Genomic DNA, 21,082 nt, shown 5'->3' with positions numbered 1-21,082 from the left:
GATTTTGTTCTGTTGCCCAGGCTGGAATGCAGTGGTGTGATCACAGCTCAGTGCAGCCTCAAACTCCTGGGTTCAAGCGATCCTCCTGCCTAAGCCTCTCAAGAGTAGCTGAGACTACAGGCACACACCACCATGCTGGGCTAATTTTTTAAATTTTCTGTAGAGATGGGTCCACTATGTTGCCTAGGCTGATTTTGAACCCCTGGCCTCAAGTGATCCTCCCACCTCAGCCTCCTAAAGTGTTGAGATTACAGGCATGAGCCACCACACCCAGCCATGCTTTTCTTTATGTTTAACAAACTGTGTTGGTTGGCCTTTTTAAAGAAACTGAAATGCTGTAGTTGAAAAACAGAGATCACGATAACATCACAGGTAATGGTTAGTCAACTCCAAAACTCCAAAAAGGATCACAAACTCCAAAAAGTTTGAAATGTTCATTTAATTAATCTTCACAATTCCTAACACGCTATGGCTGAGAACTCTAGAAGTGTTTTTGGTGGTGATGTGCAAAGAATACAAAATATATGCTGTGGTCTGCACTTCTAGTTTCATGTTTGGTTGTTTAATCAGGGACCTCAATCTTGACCAGAAATTCTAAGAAGAGTTTGCCACTGGGTTCCTGGTGGAGAATAGGAGGCCCATAAATTTCAAACATGCTTCTGCAATGCAAAATCCTGTTCAATTACTATAAATGTATTTAGTGATAAAGGAAGAATGTGGTGTATATATGACCAGTTCTTAGTCCTTTGTAAGAAGGAAAAGAAGCATCTCAAACAAGATGGTCAGTTCTCATCTTTTAGAACTGCCCAAGATGGAGTAAAGTAGTTGGATTTACCTCACAACTGTAATAAACAAAAGAGAAAATGCAAATATGAAATAACAACTTTTAAGACACTGGACATTAGGAAATGAAATACAGTAATCTTTAGAGAAGGAAAACAGATGAACGCTACAAGTGCTCCGGCTTATAGCCTTGAGTGCTCTCAGGCCATGGTACAAGAAGAGGGCATTGAGGAGGAGCCCATTGAGCTCCTGGAGCTGAGGAGTCAGAGCTGAGAGAACAGGAGGACCAAGACAGTGAGAGCTGACAGAGTGGGATACCAGAGGGGGATAACTGCACAGAGAGTAAACCCCAGAGGTCTGCAGAGGGTCTGCCTGGGTTATTCAGAAGAGTATTGACAGCACATGCATGTTAAGGAATTACCTGAGACCAGGGAAAGAACCCTCTTAAAATAGTGCCATTTACTCAACAGGATTAGGAATCATGTTTTTTTCCCACCAGCAAGACTGGAAAAGAATATAATTCACATAGTAATGGGGAGAAAACTTAGGAAGGTCTTGGCTCAGCAATAGGAAATAATTAGCCCTGAATTAACCACTGCTTTAGGCTCACCTAGCGAATCATAACAGCAAGATCCAAAAGGATCAAACTCTTTCCATGTATCTTAACTGCCTTCCAGAACTAAGCACATGGATATTTACAAGAATACAAAAGTATTTCACACCTAACAAGGAAAATTTCACAATGTCTCTCATAAGAAGCAGAAATGCACAAAACATAATGAAGAGTATAATCACTCAAAAACAAACCACAACAGACATAGATGTTAGAATTAGCAAAGATATCAAAACAGTCATTGTAACAGTATTCAATATGTTAAAAAGTTAAGTGGAAACATGAAAGGTATAAAAAGATTCCAAAAGAATTTGCAGGGTCAAAAACCATTGTGTCTGAGATGAGCCATACACTGAATGGGATAATGGAAGATTAGATTTGGCAAAACAAAAAGATTGGCAAACTTGAAAACATAGCAATAGAAATTCTCCAAAATGAAACATGAAGGAAAAAATATTTAAAAAATGAAAAGAGTATTAGTTAGTTTCAGTATCTTCTCCCAATAATTGATAAAAAAAAAAAAAAAAAAAAAAAAAAGAAAAAAGAAAAAATCAGCAGGAATATAGTAGGCTTGAGCAACACTGTCAACTAATTTGGCCTAACTGACATTTGTAGAACACTCCACCAACAGTAGAATATATGATCTTTTCAAGTGCACATGAAACATTTACCAAGATAGACTATGTTGTGGACCATAAAACAATGCTCAACATTTTAAAGGATTCAAGTGATAGCAAATGTGTTCTCTGACCGAAACAGAATTAAATTATAAATCAATAGCAGAAAGATCTTTGAAAACTCCCTAAGTATTTGGAAACTAAATAAAGCACTTTTAAATAGTCTGTGGTCAAAGAATAAATAAAAGGGACATTAGAAAGTATAATATTTGGAAATAAAATAAAATCAATATGCCAGAATTTGAGGTTCCATTTAAGCAGTACCTAGGAGGAAATAAATAGCATTAAATGCCTATATTGACAAAAAAGAAATGTTTCAAATCAATGATCACAACTTCTACCTTAAGAAATCAGAGAAAGAAGAACCAGATAAACCCAAGGCAAGTGGAAGAAAGAAAATAATAAAAATGAAGTGGAATTCAGTGAAATTGAAAAAAGAGAAACAATAAAGTCAATAAACCCAAAAGTTGTTTCTTTGAGAAGATCAATAAAATTGATAAATCTATAATCAAACTCACCAGGAAGAAAGAGAAGATACAACTTCCCAATATCAGAAATGAGAAGGGAGATGTATTCCAAGGATATTAAAAGGATAACCAGGGAATATTATGAACAATCTTTTGTGTATAAGTCAGCTTAGGTAAAATACACAAATTTCTCGCAATGTATAAACTACCAAAGCTTACTCAAGAAGAAGTAACCTAAGTAGCCTTATACCTATTAATGAGATTGAATTTGTAGTTCAAATCTTCCCATAAAGAAAACTCCAGGTATAGATGATTTCACTGGTAAATTCAACTAAACATTTAAGGAAGAACTAATATCAATTCTATGAAAACTCTTCCAGAACATTAAAGAAAAGGGAATATTTCACAACTCACTTATTTCATTTTATTATTTTTAATTTTTATGAATACATAATAGTTGTACATATTTTTGGGGTACGTGTTATATTTTGATAGAAGCATTCAATGTGTAATGATCAAATCTGGATACCTGGGATATCTGTGAATAAAATGGTGGTTAACAGAAGCTAGGAAGGCTAATAGGGAGGCGGAAATAAAGAAGTGCTGGTTAATGGGCACAAAATACTTATTAGAAGGCATAAGATCTAGTGTTCTCATGGTTAACAATAATTTATTATATACTTTAAAGTTAACACCAGTTAACAATAATTTATTGCATATTTCAGAATAACTAGAAGAGTAGATTTGGAATGTTCCCAACTCATTTTTTGAGGCCAGATTACCCTGATACCAAACCCACACAAAGACATTACATGAAAGGGAAACTACCGACCAACTACAGAACATCGTTCATACGGATGTGAACATAGATGCAAAATTCTAAAGAAAATTTTAGCAAGTTAAATCCAACAATAGATTTTAAAAGAGATAATATGGAATTTATACTGGAAGGCAGGGCCCATTTAGCCATCAAACATTATCTAATAAAACATTTTCACAGTTAGTAACTTCACCCATGGTGGTGGGGTATTTTTTTGACATTTTATTTCTATATTAGGTTTATAGTATTAATAAAGATTGACTCATTTGTTGTTGTGAGAATTAAAATAATGTAAAAGTATCTAATAAAGGGTTGAGTAGAAATGGAGATCAATGCATTTCTGCCAGTTAAAAATCTACTTTTTCTTGATTAGGTTCACAAATTCCCTTCTTTCATAAAACCAAAGAACATTGGCCATCTACTTCCTGTCTTTCCGAGCTGGCATTTCCTGTTGCCGCCTCACCAATCGGCCATCGTTAATATGATTGTAGAGAGGCTTCATGATCCCTAAGGCTTAGAGCAGAGCTACTTGAAGTGCTGGTCTGCAGCAAGATAAGAAGCTTGTCTCAGAATATAAATCAAGACAATGTTTTCTTCAAAGAGAAAGTCTTGCTATGAAAATAAATAAATAAATAAATGTCAGATGAACTAATCAGTGTGCTTAGTAATATAGTTGACTTACACCATGGTGCAAACTCCTTACCTTAAAGTGGGCTGATGAACTGTTTGCAGGCACTTTGAGTACCAGCTTCTTAGAGTATGTCATATCTCAGACAGCATTTAGATTCCAAAGTCAGCACTTGTTTATACTTGCTCTCACGACATTGCTGTATGGTATATATTTTTAATACATATATAAAGGTTTTTGTGCTTGTGCCACCAATAAATGTAACTTTAGTATCTATACTTTCTCTTGAGGTCATTATATATAATTAAATTTCATGCAAATGTGTACTCCAAATTTTTTAGCCATGTGGAGTACATTAAAAATGAGTGTTTCTCATCTTGCATATTAAAATCGCTGGAGGATAAATCAATCCTTTCACAAAGATCTGAGATAGGATAGCAAATGGGTTTTTTCTTATGTGACAATATGTGTCAAATGGTAATGGCTCTGCATGTGCTATGTGGGTACAGATTTGGAGGGTGCATCTGGGAACAAGCAATGTGATTATTGATGTCTGCCATGAGTATGGAAATGAAGCATGGTAATACCCTTATGCTGTGTATTTGCCATCTATGACTAGGAGCTCCAAACTTATCTTTCATTAAAAAGAATGACTTGAGTTATTCTGTTGCAGGACATGAAAATAATGGCAGAAAAGAACCAGATCATACTAATGAACCTGGAGATGTCTCTCTTCAAGAATATTACATGGATGTGGCTTTCCTTATAGATGCTTCCCAAAGAGTAGGAAGTGATGAGTTTAAGGAAGTAAAAGCTTTTATAACCTCAGTGCTTGATTACTTTCACATCGCCCCTGATCCACTGACCTCCACCTTAGGAGACAGGGTTGCTGTCCTGAGCTACTCTCCCCCAGGCTATATGCCTAACACTGAAGATTGCCCTGTCTACCTGGAATTTGATTTGGTTACTTATAACAGTATACACCAAATGAAACATCATCTCCAAGACTCTCAACAGCTCAATGGAGATGTTTTTATTGGCCATGCCTTGCAGTGGACAATTGACAATGTCTTTGTAGGAACCCCCAATCTAAGGAAAAACAAAGTTATCTTTGTAGTATCTGCTGGCGAAACCAACCAGTTAGACAAAGATGTCTTAAGGAATGTGTCTCTGAGAGCTAAGTGTCAAGGCTACTCCATATTTGTGTTTTCCTTTGGCCCTAAACACAATGACAAAGAATTGGAAGAATTAGCCAGCCACCCTCTGGATCATCACTTGGTCCAACTTGGCCGAACCCACAAGCCAGATTGGAACTATATCATCAAGTTTGTCAAGCCATTTGTCCATTTAATCAGACGTAAGTCATTAATTCTCTGATTGCTTTTGCGATAGATTTAATGTTTCTGTGTACAGTCCATCAGCAGACTTAGTAAAATGATCCTCACTTCAGTTAAGGGTGGTAGAGTATAAGTGAGTAGGAGGCAGTAAAAAATCTCAGAGAAAATTCCCAGATTTTTTGACCATGAGCCTTGCTGCTGCACTGCCAAAGTTTTAGCCAGGAAATCCTCAAATGGATGAAAAGTGCCCTTTAGCCCTAACCTGTGAGTGTTTACTATGTGTCAGGTTCTATAAATTGATTGTGTCATTTAATCTTCAGTGCAGTCCTCAGAGGAAGGTATTTATAACCCCATTTTGTAAGTGAAAAAACTGAGATTCAGAAATGTTAAATAAACTGCTTAAAATCTCACAAGTAATAATTAGTAAATTCTAGACTCAACCCCTCACATTCTGACCCTAGGGCTATGCTCTTGTCTCGTAAATCATACTTTAATTACTAAACCCTTAGCAAGGTGTACTGCTGTAATAAATAATATCGCAGTGACACTGCCCTCCACCTACTCCAAGGACTTCTATTTTGTCTTGTCATTATAAATTAACCTTAGTTCTGACTTGAATTCTTATGAGCCATAGGGACAAATCTCTGAAGCCTCTATTCCAGACAGCTGGCAGGGATTTTTAAGGGTGTCTTTACACAGTGGGGCTTTGAGGGTGGCTGCTCCAGCCTCTGCCCATGTGTTGTGACTTTAGACAAGCATATAGCAGCACATCCAAAACCTTGTAACATCAAACAAATCGTAGCCTGTGCTGGGAATTAGGAATGTGGCAGAGGTTACATTGAATGGTCTCTGCAGCTGCTGCAAGTTTACTAGAGAATCACAGGGATGCGGGTTTTCTGGAATGCATAAAGCCCCAGGGCTTACATAGTTCTCAGGAATCTTGGAATTTAGCAGTTATATTTAGTAGCAAGTAAAAATGTGGCTTCTCCCAACCCCAAGATAAATAGGGCAGACAATTTCAATAGCTAATAGAGTCTTCTCCCAGAACTTAAAGTGTAATTTCAAAAAATAAAAATTAAATAAATAATTTTTTTAAAAAAATAAGAGTCTTCTAGAAAGATCTTCCTTTTATAGGGAGAGAAACAAATGATAGGAAGAATTTAGAGATGTCCTTAAATTATATCACAAGTTTGTGATAGAGCATTGGAATTCTTTATTCAATGACCGTATCTTCTTGACTCTGCCAAGAACAAACAATATCCATGTTAGAGTGTGCCTATTTTGCCAAGTCCGTTATAAAAGTTGTTCTTGAAAACACTGCCAACCATATGAAAAGATGAACTGACTTTGGGTGAGATAATAATGTAGATGGGTAAAATTTAGACTAACCAGCCCACTCTCTCTCCAGGTGCCATCAACAAATATCCCACCAAAGATATGAAAGCCACATGTGTTAACATGACCTCTCCCAACCCAGAGAACGATGGCACAGAAAACACTGTATTGTGAGTTGAGAAATTCCAAGTTTGCATCATACCACAACTGGAAACAGTCCTTAAGAAAACTGTGAAATGAACAGGACTTATATTTGAAAGAACTATGTTTCCATTTCTGTTTGTTTTACCAAAAATGCCTCCTATTAGTACCTTATCAGTAACTAGATAACGTAACTCTAATATTGGTTACTGCCAAAACAGAAAACTTATATCAAAGATTCCATGTAACAATTTTAGAGCAGAATAAAAACATAAAAAACAAAACACGACATTTGGCCATTTAGAAAACAAAACACATATGAGGATTGGCAGGAAAGATTCTTTCAAGTTTGATTTTACAAAGTACAACCCTAAGTACTCAATAAAAATTTAATGATAGAAATTATATTGGTTTGGAATTCTAAACTGCAGAGACAAATGTCTAATTTCCCTTCAGAATATTAGAAAATTGCACAAGTCAAATTTCATTCGTGAACTGCACTTGGACTATTCCAATCACATACATAAAATGGGTTCCTCTTATATTATCTGGTATTCACATTTAATCTTTCAGGGGACTTGGCTAACTAATTTTTTATCTCTCTTCTCTATTACTTCAGACTTATTCCTGGGATATATGAAATAAAGACAGAAAATGGTGAGCTGTTTGATGAATTTGATTCCCAGGTGCAACATTTCCTTGTATTAGGGAACAATCATAGTAATGGTTCTGGGACAGCTACTGATTTGATGCAGAAGTTATACCTGCTCTTTTCAACTGAGAAATTGGCAACGAAAGACAAGGAAAAAGCACATTTAGAAGAAATTTCAGCTCTAGTGGTTGATAAACAGCAAGAAAAAGAAGGTAATCTTGAGTACCATAGAGTTGAAGACCCTCAAGTACCTTTGTTTGGATTTTCCCCTGGTGGAAGATGAGCAGTTAGAATTCACTAGGAGAGGCAGAGATGACAGGATGAGGATAAAAGAGGGGCTTATCATCTAAGGATCCAAGGGAGATAAAACTTCAGAAAGGCAAAAATAGTCTTTGTTGACATATTCAGAATTACAAGCACGTATAAATGCTTGGTGTGGAGTCAGAAAATTGGGAAGTGGGAGGGACAAGAACAAGGACAGCAGATCCCAAGTAAGCAGGAGCAGCCCTGCATCTTTGTCCAAGATCGGGGTGAGGGGGAACTGTGCAAGGAGCCTCCAGAGTTTTAATACTCGATATCTGCTCTCTCCTTTAGAGCTTTTGTGGTTTGAGATGGAGGCCCCTAGCTGAGCCTCAGCCTCAGTGGGACATGGAGAGGACAAGGCCACCATGATTCTGAGATCTGTGTGGAGACTGTGGGCAGCTTTATAGGCTGGGTGGGGAAATGGACCTACAGCTAAAAGCAAAATAGGAGATGGACAGCAGGAAGCTATTGGCTCCACGGCAGTGATTCACAGTCCTTTCTGTGTCCCAGAGTCATGTGGGAAATGACTTTAAAATAAATATTCCTGGGTATCTACTAAAGCTGAAAATATGTATATCCAATGACCCAGCAATTTTACTTCATTGTATATACCCAATAGAAATATACATATTAACCAAAAATCATGTAGTAAAATGTTTATAAAAGCAGAATAAAAAATAAATTTTGGATATTTATATAATAAAATCCCATACAGGGGCATGTATGTATACTTCAAAAAAGTTTTTATATATATATATATATACACACACACACACACATTTAAAAATATAGATATAGTTAAAGCTCTAGATATATATATACACACACACACACACATAAACATATGTATAGTTTTAGATATGGGTATAATTGTAGGTATATCTATATGTAGAGAGAACAAAATCAGCAAAATGATGGAAAATAAGAGAAGTGAATATAGAGAAAATAGGAAAAATACAGACACACAGAGAGAGAAGATAGATATAATAAAAATTAAATATAAGTATATTGAAATATCTGGTTCTCATCAAAATGGAATAAGTTCATTTTTGTTTCAAAATGGAATAAGCCCATATCACTTATCTTTTCCACTGATTACAACTGAAAATTCTGGATGAAATACAAAAAGCAACTACCTGAGGACTCTGAAAAGTAAGCAAAAGCACGTATATTGTGAAGGGGCATGAGTTTCTCATTTTCTTTTCTCTTTTCTTTTGAGGCTTTATGCTGAGGGCAAGTCCAAGTACAGGAACTGTGTGGCAGTGAAGGAGATGGCTGAACCTCCTTAGAAACCCCATCTTTTTGGCCAGAAGAACTAGGAAAAAAGAGGCCCTCTGCATTAAAGACGTCCTACTTTTTTTCCCCTTTTCTCTCATGGGTTTGCCTTGAAGGCAGGCATCAGTTGGCAGCTAAGTGGAAAGCTAGACACTTAAAATTAAAGAGAAACCCTTTCTTTCTTGCTGAAGGCTGAAAGAGTGAGGGTTGTGATCAACTCAGTATACCACTGGAGGCTATTTGAGTAAACAGCAAACTGTTCTCATAAATGCAGAATGTTGGCAAACTGACCCACTGCATATGCCACCCAGAAGGAATGCTGAGGGCAGTCATGCCCCAAAAGCAAGTGTTTCTGTAATTAGGTACATCTGAAGCCTGTTAGTAATGATATGAACCTGCGATCAATTAAGCAGCTGTCCCATCATTACCTCTTCCTCTCTGCTCTTGCTACTCAATAAATACAAAGGGCAGTGGAAGCTCAGGGACTGACTTTGCTCACTAGAAGCAGGGAGCTCTCTTCTTCCCTTGTTCCCCTTCCTTTAAAAGTTTCTTTTGTCTTAAGTTTTCATTTCTACGTTTGTCCCTTTGTTCAGTCTCATAATTATGGTCTCAAGCAGTAACAGTAGGAACTTGTAATGACGGTCTCAAGTAGTAACAGCAGTAACTGTCGTAGTGATGGTCTCAAGTAGTTCTGGCCAGAGAAACTGGAAAAGAAGACCTCGTGGGCCAGCATGTGTGGGTAACCTTAGAGAGAAGAGAGCTGAACAAAGGAACACTCTACTTGTAGTTAGGGGACCTATATAAGTCTCAGGCTCTTCCCTAACCTGTACATGGATAAGAAAGACCCAGAAAGGATAGCAAAGGCCCTAGAAACTAAACTGTGACTGTTACTCACAGATAATCAGACAGCACTTGCATGCTGAACCTGAGATGATTGCCTGCTAAAACAAAAATATTCTACAGAGAATCATAACAGTACTTAGAGTCTAAACAACATAATATTCAAAATGTTCAGGATACAATCCAAAATTATGCAACATACAGAGGACCAGGAGATGTGAACAATTCTTAAAAAAAAAAAAGACAACCAACAAATGCCAACCTCAAGGTGACTCTAATGTTGCAATGATCAAAGACATTAAAGTAGCTATTATAAGTATGCTCTATGAGGTAAAGGTAAATAACTTTAAATGAATGGAAAGATAGACATTTTCAAGCAGAGAAATAGAGATCACAAAAAAGAACCCAAAGGAAATTTTAGAAGTAAAAAATACAATATCTAAAATTTTAAAACATTCACTGGATGAGCTTAATAGCAGAGTGATGATGAGAGAAGAAAGAGTCAGTGAAGGCTGAGTGCAGTGGCTCACACCTGTAATTCTGGCACTTTGGGAAGCTGAGGTGGGCAGATCACTTGAGCCCAGGAGTTTAAGACCAGCCTGGGCAACATGGTGAGACCCCATCTCAACAACAACAGCAAATTAGTCAGATGTGGTGTCTTGCACTTGTACATAGTCCCAGCTACTCAGGTGGCTGAGGTGGAATAATTACTTGAGCCCCAAAGGTCAAGGCTGTAGTGAGCTATGATCATGCTGCTGCACCCCAGTCTAGGCAACAGAGTAAGACCATGTCTCAAAAAAAAAAAAAAAAAAAAAAAAAGAAAGAAAGAAAAGAAAAGAAAAAGAAAAAGAGTCAATGAACTTGAAGAAAGATTAATTATAGAGTTATACAAACTGAAGAGAGAAAAGATTGAGAAAAAGGCAAACTGAACCTTGGAGACTTGTTGAGTATCAGAATGTCTAACATTTGTTTCACTAGAATTCCATAAGGGAAGTAGAAATATTCATGCCAAAAAAAAATATTTTAGGAAACAATGACCAAAAATTCCCCCAAATTGGTGAATTACCCCTAAATTGTTAAAAGATATAAATTTACAGATTTTAACAGCTAAAAAAAAACCACAACAACAATTCAGGCACATCATAATCAAACTGCTGAAAACCAAGGATAAAGAAAAAAATATTGAAGCAGCTAAGGAAAAACTATGATACAAAATAAGGGAACAACTCAAATGACTGTCGATTTCTCATCAGAAACCACGGAGGCTAGAAGACAGTGGAACAACTTCTTTTTTTTTTTTCTTTAATGTACTGAAAGAAAAGAACTATGGACACAGAATTTTATATCCAATAAATATATCCCTCTCCCTCTGGAATAAAGACAAAATAAAGGTATTCTCAGGTGAAGGAAAATTAAGAGAACTTGTCACCAGCAGACCTGTTCTAAAGGAGAAATATGTGACAGCCAGGGAGTTGGAGTGAGGTCAAATGACCGGTGACCCAGTGGGCAGGAGACATACTGGGCAGGTGAAATTAAGGAAGGGACACAAATGAGAAATCAAGTGGGTGGTTGAAAGGGAGGAAAGCTGAGTAAGAGAAAGTGGTGAGAACCAGACACAGATTGCCCATGTGAATAGCTGTACTGTCTGTAAGATAATTTCATACCCATGGTTTCATTGGATTCCCTTAAAAACCCTTTGTGGGAGACAGGAATTAATATCCCTAGTATGCAGATGGAGAAACTGAGAGTCAAAGAGGTTTAGTGCCTTGCTAGTGACTCTGTTTTGGTAACTTCTGATTCAGGATGCTTTACAAACATCTGGAGGAAGGAATAAGGGGTAGATCAGAAACAGAAACAGTGGGTTGAAGAGGAGGTGTATTAGTTTGCCTGGACTGCCGTAACAAAGACCATAGACTGGGTGGCTTAAATAACATTGATTTATTTTCTCATGGTTGTGGAGGCTGGAAGACCAAGATCAGGGTGCCAGCCTATAAGGTTCCTGATGAGGGCTCTCTTCCTGGCTTGCAAATAGCTGCCTCCTCTTCTTGTCCTCACATGATAGAAAGAGGATCTTGGTGTCACTTTCTCTTTTTATAAGGGTAACGATTCTGTAAAATCAGGGCTTCACCCTTATGACCTCATTTAACCTTAAATGCCTCCTTAAGGGCCCTGTCTTCAATACAGTCACATGGGGTTAGGGCTTCACTATATAAATTTGTGGGCAAGAGACACATTTCAGTTTATAGCAGGGGATATAATTAAAAATTACTCACAGGAAAGAATCCTGTAAATTGGTGGTTCCCAAACTTGTCTGTACATTAGAATCACCTAGTTATTTTTTTAAAAGTCCAAAGTCTTGCCCACACCCCATATCAATTAAGTTACATTAGAGGTAAGACACAGGCATCAGTTATTTTGTTGTTTTGTTTTGTTTTGTTTTTTGAAGCTCTCAGGTGATTTCAATGTGCATTCAAGTTTGCAAAACACTGCTGTAAATCCTGGTTGAATCATTCCTGTTAGACAGCTTTACATATCTCAAGGTGATTTGCTGCTGAAAATAGTAAGGTTGGTAGAATCAAAAGGATTATCATCAAGTGTGCATTTTTGTTGTTTGTTATTATTCTTCATTATTTTCTCCAAAAGTTTTCTGCATTTTTCTATTGTAATGATGTGTTATACATCTAGAAATAGATGATGTCTTTAATTCTTTTTCTTTCAGATCTCTAGCCAACAGCTTGGGTTAGTTATACTTGGCCAGTCCTGCTCCGTGAAGTCAATCTGAGCCTCTTCAGAAAATATCAGCTTGACTTTTTCTTGCACTCATGAAAGCTTAGTGACTGGAAATCACTGAGTTGTACTTTATCTTTTTGCAGATAAGGAAATGGAAGCTACAGACATCTGAAGCATCTTACCTAAGAATTCACAGTAATTAATCCAATACTTTCATCATAGTGATTCATACTCTATGTTTATAGAAAATAAGTTTACCTTAAAGTTAGGCCATGAAACAGAAATAATAAAATCTATCTCTGAGTTGTTGAAAAGTTGAAGATGATGCATATAAAGCTCAAAGTACACACTATCCCTGGAATATAATCAACTAGTATTATCCCTATTTGAATTATCTAAGTCTGATCATCTATTTGACAATTAAAAATATAAATCCATTGTATAGAATTATCACTTTATGTTATTTTATTCATCTTTTGTTTTCCTAAAGAGATTGAACTTTCCTTTTCACCTGTCCATTTGTTTGATATTTTCATTATATATTTCTACTTAAAGGACAGATTTTCTGTTTGCTCATTATAAAGTACATTTTCAACAATTTGATGTAGATATTTTTAAGTGGAACTGTATCTTTTTTTCTTTATGCCAAACCCAAGGCTTGTTTCTTAGTCTTTATTTTTCCAGTATCAACTGTAGTGTTTCTCAATGTTTATTCCCTGGACTAGCCACATCACCATCATCTGGGAACTCATTAGAAATGCAGATTCTTGGATTGTATCCCAGACCTACCGAATCAGAAATTCTGGAGGTGGAGCCTCCAGAGTTTGAGAACCACTGACCTAGTGTTATAAATATCAAGTCTAAATCAGACTTCTTTAATAGGGGTCCTTTCATTGGATATTAATAGGTATTTGGGAAAAAAATCATTTCTCTAGAAATCACGGATAAGTAGATATGGGTTTTTCTGCAGGACTTTTTATTGTCTTTAATGGAATATTAAATTATATTAATATTCTGAGAAAACAGCTATAATCAAACCAATTTGGACACAGAATCTTTTAACAGCATTTTATAGGGCCAGTGTTTTGTAGTAAACACTTCAGGAAACAGGAGTTGAAAGAGTGAATCCTGGAGCCAGCTGTAAATTTGAATCCTATTTCTGCAATTACTGGTCATGTGATCTTGGGCATGTCACATTGCCTCTCTGAGCTTCCGTTTCCTCATCTGCAAAATGGGGATAATAATATAACCTATGTCATTGGCTAATGTAAGCAGTAAATGAATATGAAGTACTTCAAACAGCTCTTAGCATAGAGTAAAAGCTTAATAAATGTTAGCTACTATTTAAAATTGTGATCATGTTGATGATGACAGTGATGATAACAAATGATATCAGAGCTAGTTGTTATGGTGAAAAGAACACCAGATTGGGAATGAGGAGACTCCAGTGCTAGTTTTAGTTCTGTCACTAACTGGTTTTATGATCTTGAGAAGTTACCTGATTGCTCTGGTCCTAAACTTTCTTCTCAGTGTAATGAAAAGCTTAGACAAGGCCAGTGTTTTTTATACTGGGGTATACATATTGGGTGACACACAAAGATTTTCCAGTGCGTGGATTTCAAAGGCTAGTCTTAAAGGGCTCCATCTACCTGAGAATGTACTTGTGTCTGAGGAATCACAGAAGGGCATCTTTTTCTGCATCCCCTTTTAAAAACATCCCCCACTTCACACACATTAAACGGCACATCTCTTGGCCATTCTGAATCTAACTGTGGTGCTTTGCCCTAGATGTAAAACCCCTCTAGGGAGGTATTTGGGGTGGGGTGGAGTGGGGATTGTCAAACTAGGAGTCATTTAAAAATATTCTGTCTGTAGTCTTTCTTTAATCAAAGCACCATAAACCCAGGTAAGGCTTCAAATCTTTTCCATCCTGTACATACTTCTGTTAAGGAAGAAGTGTGTTGCTAGAAATGGAGTATTTGAACTCATGTTAGAACGTTTTGAATTCCGGTGTATCATGGAGTGAGGGTGATAGCAATGATGATAAATTTCATTTTGTAATCTGGCCCCTCCCATTTCCCAACTATTGTCAAAGGGTGTATCTCTCCTGACTGGGATTTCCATGAGAACAAACAGTGAGTGTATTGGAGATAGACTGATGAAGAATGCTATGGCCTGAATGTTTGTGTCCCCCCAAAGTTCATATGTTGATATCCTAACCCCTAAGATCATGGTATTAGGAGTTAGGACATTTGTGATTAAGTCATGGGGGTGGATCCCTTATGGAGGGATCAGTGTCCTTATAATAAAGGAGACAAAGGGACTCCTCTTCCCTTCTACCATGTGAAAATTTAGTGAGAAGGCACCACGTTTGAACCAGAAAGCAGGTCCTTCACTAGATGCTGAATGGGCCAGTGCATTGATCATAAGCTTCCCAGCCTCCAGAACTGAGAGAAATAGATTTGTCTTGTTTATAAGTCACCCAGTTTATGGTAGTTTGTCATAGCATCCTAAATAGACTAAAACAGAGAGCAAGCATTCTTTTGTCAGGCAAAAAACAAAAAAACAAAAGCAAACAACAACAAAAAACAAAAGCCACAAAACAGAAAACAAAACAAAAACCCACTATGGCAAGAGCTATCAACCTATCTTGGGATAGAATCATAGTAAGGTATCGTCACAGGAACCCCCAATACCATAATTATTTCAACTGAGAGATGAGATTAGACTCTTTCAAAGGCAGAGCGTGTGTGGATTGGCTTTTACAATGAAGACCTTTCTTCCAGTTAGGCTACATGGGGAACATTTCTCATAAAGTGAATGAACTAAATTGAAGTTTCAAAATTCTGAAGTAAAAACATACAGAAAAGATGATTAAAATATTTTATCAAAAAATATACTAATAATATAAGTGTCAAGTGTGCTTAATTTAGCAATATTAAACTTTTGCAAACATTTTAGTTTTTCAAGATAAATACAGTGCCTCTCCGTAAAAGAGTAACGGGTATAATTAATAGCCGTTTGATAAATTTGGTAAAGCACTTTTAAAAAAATATTTCTCAGAAATTAGAAAATGTCATCTAAATGACTAGATAACTGATTCTTTTGTAAAACTTTTTGAAAGATTACTGGGTGATTTTTGGGATATGATTCAGAAAGAAGTCAAATAGTTGTTTGACATTGCTCTGATAAAACTCCTTCAAGATCCATTGATATAAATAATATTTATCAGTGCTTAAATATATAACAATAGATATTAATAATTCTATCAATTCTGATATTAAATCTTGCCTTACTCTAGCAAAAACAGTAATAAGTAAAAATAACAGGGAAAAACTATCCATTTCATTAATAAATGTATTTTGAGCAAAAATGTTTACTTTTTGTCTTAATAGAATTACCAAAATTTAAATATATATATTGTTTTCATAAATTCTAATGATAATTCATCTTTAAAAAGTGTTAATACATAGAAGCTCATCGTCATAGAAAATAAGAACATACACTTAAATATATATATTTTTACAGAGAATTATGATTAGGCAAACAAAATATTTTAAAGCATATAAACATATTAGAGTTAGAATGAAATTCTATGGGGAAAGTGGAAGGGAAATACAAATTTAAGGAGAGAAATGAACACTATAAACTACCTGACATTTAAACATGAGCATGTTTGCATATATTTTTGGTAAATAATGGTAGACTCTGTTGGATAAGTTAAGAGAGAAATGTTGAGGTTTTATTTTTAAATGTCAGTTTTTATAATATGTCACAACGTACATCTTTTTCAACCACTTAAACTCATAATGAAAAAAATAGATATTTAAAATGTTCAAGGCAAGAAGTAGATGTTTTGTTTTCCTTTGAGGTGTGGCTGTAAGCAAAATTTTTTAAGACAACTAGGCTGGAGCCTCTCTAAGATTCTGTTTTAGACCAGATTCCCCTGAAGCCAACCCAGAGTTGGGAATTTCTGTGCATGTGAGTTATTGAGGGAGTTCTCACAGGAGAACCAGTAAGGAAGGAAGCAAGACAGGGAAGGAGTGGAAGGCAAATAAGGGTGTCATCTCAGGCGAAGTCCCATAGAGGGCAGCTTAAGCCTGATCCTTCAAGGAAACGCAGGCGTCTAAGTTAGGCTGCAGAGATGTTCTGAGCTGAGGCAAGAGAGTTAGGCTTTCTTTTTTTTTTTTTTCTTTTTTTTAATCCTTTAAGTTCTGGGATACATGTGCAGAATGTGCAGGTTTTTTACATAGGTATACATGTGCCATGGTGGTTTGCTGCACCCATCAACCCGTCATCTACATTAGGTATTTCTCCTAATGCTATCACTCCCGTTGCCCCCCATCCCTCGACAGGCCCCAGTGTGTGATGTTCCCCTCTCTGTGTCCATGTGTTCTCATTGTTCAACTCCTACTTGTGAGTGGGAACATGTAGTGTTTGGTTTTCTATTCCTGTGTTAGTTTGCTGAGAATGATGGTTTCCAGCTTCATCCATGTCCCTGCAAAGGACATGAACTCATTGTTTTTTGTGGCTGCATATTATTCCCTGGTGTATATGTACCATATTTTCTTTATCCAGTCTATCATTGATGGGCATTTGGATTGGTTCTAAGTCTTTACTATTGTGAACAGTGCTGCAATAAACATATGTGTGCATGTGTCTTTATAGTAGAATAATTTATAATCCTTTAGGTATATACCCAGTAATGGGATTGCTGGGTGAAATGGCAAGAAGGTTCTAGATCCTTGAGGAATCGCCATACTGTCTTCCACAGTGGTTGAAACTAATTTATACTCCCATCAACAATGTAAAAGTGTACCTATTTCTCCACATCCTCTCCAGCATCTGTTGTTTACTTTTTAATGATCGTCATTCTAACTGGCGTGAGATGGTATCTCATTGTGGTTTTTATTTGCATTCCTCTAGTGACCAGTGATGATGAGCCTTTTTTCATTTGTTTGTTGGCTACATAAATGTCTTCTTTTGAGAAGTGTCTCTTCATATCCTTTGCCTACTTTTTAATGGGGTTGTTTTCTTTTAATTGTAAATTTGTTTAAGTTCCTCATAGATTCTAGATATTAGCCCTTCGTTAGATGGATAGATTGCAAAATTTTTCTCCCATTCTGTAGGTTGCCTGTCCACTCTGATGATAGTTTCTTTTGCTGTGCAGAAGCTCTTTAGTTTAATTAGATCCCCCCATTTGTCAATTTTGGCTTTTGTTGCCATTGCTTTTGGTGTTTTAGTCGTGAAGCCTTTTCCCATGCCTATGTCCTGAATGGTATTGCCTGGGTTTTCTCCTAGAGTTTTTCTGGGTTTAGGTCTTACGTTTAAATCTTTAATCCATTTGGAGTTAATTTTTGTATAAGGTGTAAGGAAAGGGTCCAGTTTCAGTTTTCTGCATATGGCTAGCCAGTTTTCCAACACCATTTAATGAATAGGAGATCCTTTCCCCATTGCTTGTTTTTGTCAGGTTTGTCAAAGATCAGATGATTGTGGATGTGTGGCATTATTTCTGAGGCCTCTGTTCTGTTCCATTGTTCTATATATCTGTTTTGGTACTAATACTATGCTGTTTTGGTTACTGTAGACTTGTAGTATAGTTTGAAGTCAGGTATCATGATGCTTCCAGCTTTGTTCTTTTTGCTTAGGTTTGTCTTGGCTATATGGGCTCCTTTTTGTTTCATATGAAATTTAAAGTAGTTTTTTTTCTAATTCTGTGAAGAAAGTCAATGGTAGCTTGATGGGGATAGCATTGAATCTATAAATTACTTTGGTCAGTATGGCCATTTTCACAATATTAATTATGAAATACATGAGCATGCAATGTTTTTCCATTTGTTTGTCTTCTCTCTTATTTCCTTGAGCCGTGGTTTGTAGTTCTCCTTGAAGAGGTCCTTCACATACACTTGTAAGTTGTATTCTTAGGTGTCTTTTTCTCTTTGTAGCAATTGTGAATGTGAGTTCACTCATGATTTGGCTCTCTGCTTGCCTATTGTTGGTGTAAAGGAATGCTTGTGATTTTTTGCACATTGATTTTGTATCAATGTGCAAGAGACTTTGCTGAAGTTGCTTATCAGTTCACTAAGGTTGAAATGAAGGAAAAAATGTTAAGGGCAGCCAGAGAGAAAGGTCGGGTTACCCACAAAGGGAAGCCCATCAGACTAACAGCAGATCTGTCTGCAGAAACCCTACAAGCCGGAAGAGAGTAGGGGCCAATATTCAACATTCTTAAAGAAAAGAATTTTCAACCCAGAATGCCATATCTAGCCAAACTAAGCTTTACAAGTGAAGGAGAAATAAAATCCTTAACAGACAAGAAAATGCTAAGAGATTTTGTCACCACCAGGCCTGCCTTACAAGAGCTCCTGAAAGAAGCACTAAATATGGAAAGAAAAAACCAGTACCAGCCACTGCAAAAAACATAACAAATTGTAAAGACCATCAACACTATGAAGAAGCTGTGTCAACTAATGGGCAAAATAACCAGCTAACATCATAATACCAGAATCAAATTCACATATAACAATATTAACCTTAAATGTAAGTGGGCTAAATGCCCCAGTTAAAAGACACAGACTGGCAAATTGGATAAAGAGAAAGTTGGACTTTCTTACTTCCTCCCAAGTTATTGATTGGTCAAGAGCTGCTGTCAAGAGGAATGTAAACTCCAGGTACTCATGGTGCATGTGGTTAAAACAGGTCCAGTAGCTAACAGCAGTCCTCGAAGAATAGTAGGTGCTGATGTTGGAAGCAAAAGCTCATATGGCAATGGTTGGGGAGGGAGGCCAAGAAGGGGAAGACAGAAAATGAAGGAATATTGTCCTAGAAATTAATGTTAAAAAAAGAAAGATTAGAAGGATTCTGGACAGAACCTTGATATTGTCTGTTGCATACCCCTTCAAGCACCTACTTAATACCAACCACTAAATTTGCTAAGCATGGAATGTCAAATCATTAATGTACCAGCATTCTTCCAGGAAGAATTATGTCTATGATTCTCCTTATATATTGTTCATTTATTTCTATTATCACATCACCCTGAGCTGGACTTCTATTTTGACCATTGAAAATGACAAAACTATTGTGTTTGTTTTATATGTGGCATATAAAGGAGCAGACCCTGGAGGAACATTTTGAACAAATGTAATGACATTAAAAGCAGTGAATATTTTTATATTTTGCAGATGGCGAAGACACAAGGTCATCATAGGAGAAAAGAAGATAGCTCCACTGACATGTGTAATCCCATGTGGTTCTAACCAGAATGTATAATCATCTGTTAGAGGTAGTGGTAAACGACAGGGACTTTTCACAAAAACAATTGGCTAATAGCATGCTAAATTTGTTCTCCATCCCAAATCTGAGGAGAAGCATTTTCTGAGTGAAGACATCAGTAAGAAGACCTGACAAACCCGGAGTGATTTCATTTCTCCTGAGAACTGGGGAAACCTACCTATAAGAGTTAACTTTTCTTTGAAAGCTCTGCATAGTTCAGGCATCGATTTTGATGATGTATCTGTCTGAAAAAGATTGTCATTATTTTCCTTACATCTGTATCTCAGATTGGACTCCCCTAAAAGCATTTAGAATTGGAATTTCCTAGGAATATCTTCTACTCATTCTTAAAACTGGAAAGCCACGCCCATGTCGTTGGTTCTGGGATGAACCTAACATTTCACCTAGCAGTGATTGTCCTCTAAAATCCACCTGTCAGGATACTATCACCCATAGTTAATGTTTGCTCTTCACAAGGACATTAACAAAAGAATGGAACTGGTGAAATAGAAAAAAGTGATAAGAGGCTAATTTTATGAACCTCTATTTTGTGCTATAATCTTTTGTTTATATTTTAGAATGCTTTGCTTTGTGTATACTGAATGTTTGCAGCAAAAGAATTATGGAAAAGCACAGATACTCTGTGTGACCAGAGATGTTCTTGGGAATTATAATGTAGCAAGAGATAATTGCTAAAATAAAAACAAGTCTGACTTGGAAGTTTGTTCTGATCATTATTATTTAACTACAGTCTAATTCAACCCTAATAGAACACCAGTAGAAGACTAAATATATTTGGAACATTTACATAAAATGTAAAATTAGCTAACAGTGAATTAGTTTTAAAAATCATTCAATTTGGCTAAGGCAACAAGTAATTACCAAGTCAATGAGCATCTATTATATTAAAAAATGAAATGACCATGTTAATGGGATAATACCATAGGCTATTTTGTACTTTTCCTTGACCTTACTGACGTTATTTGTATAATTGTCCTTGACTTTACTGATGTTATTTGTATAATTTAAAAATAATCCAATTAATTCTAAGTTGCTGAGATTTTTATAGTTACCATTTATTGCTGTCTGAGAAGTTCCAGATTCAACTCTACTCATTTAGTAAAGTTTTGTTTTCCCCTAAGAACTCTGATATGTGTAGGGGTGTGTGTGTGTGTGTGTGTGTGTGTGTGTGTAAACATACGCATG

The 21,082-nt window shown here is 36.4% G+C and overlaps 1 protein-coding gene across 3 annotated transcripts in view; it reads left to right on the top strand.

The window, feature by feature from the left end:
* Positions 1-20,596, top strand: part of COL6A5 (collagen type VI alpha 5 chain) — a 130,617-nt gene extending 110,021 nt beyond the window's left edge. Inside the window, exons 38-41 of one of the 3 annotated variants that reach the window (XM_003895127.4) lie at positions 4,662-5,345; positions 6,734-6,830; positions 7,421-7,665; positions 19,786-20,596. In XM_003895127.4, coding sequence (XP_003895176.2) covers positions 4,662-5,345; positions 6,734-6,830; positions 7,421-7,665; positions 19,786-19,811 — 1,052 coding nt within the window. In that variant the 3' untranslated portion in view covers positions 19,812-20,596. The remainder of the gene's footprint in view (positions 1-4,661; positions 5,346-6,733; positions 6,831-7,420; positions 7,666-19,785) is intronic. The other 2 variants (XM_021934871.2, XM_021934872.2) reach the window with 2 other exon arrangements.
* The last annotated feature ends 486 nt before the right edge of the window (positions 20,597-21,082 follow it).

Source organism: Papio anubis, chromosome 2, assembly GCF_008728515.1.
Source record: "Papio anubis isolate 15944 chromosome 2, Panubis1.0, whole genome shotgun sequence".
Taxonomy (NCBI): Eukaryota; Metazoa; Chordata; class Mammalia; order Primates; family Cercopithecidae; genus Papio; species Papio anubis.
This window is presented reverse-complemented; position numbering and strand designations above follow the sequence as displayed.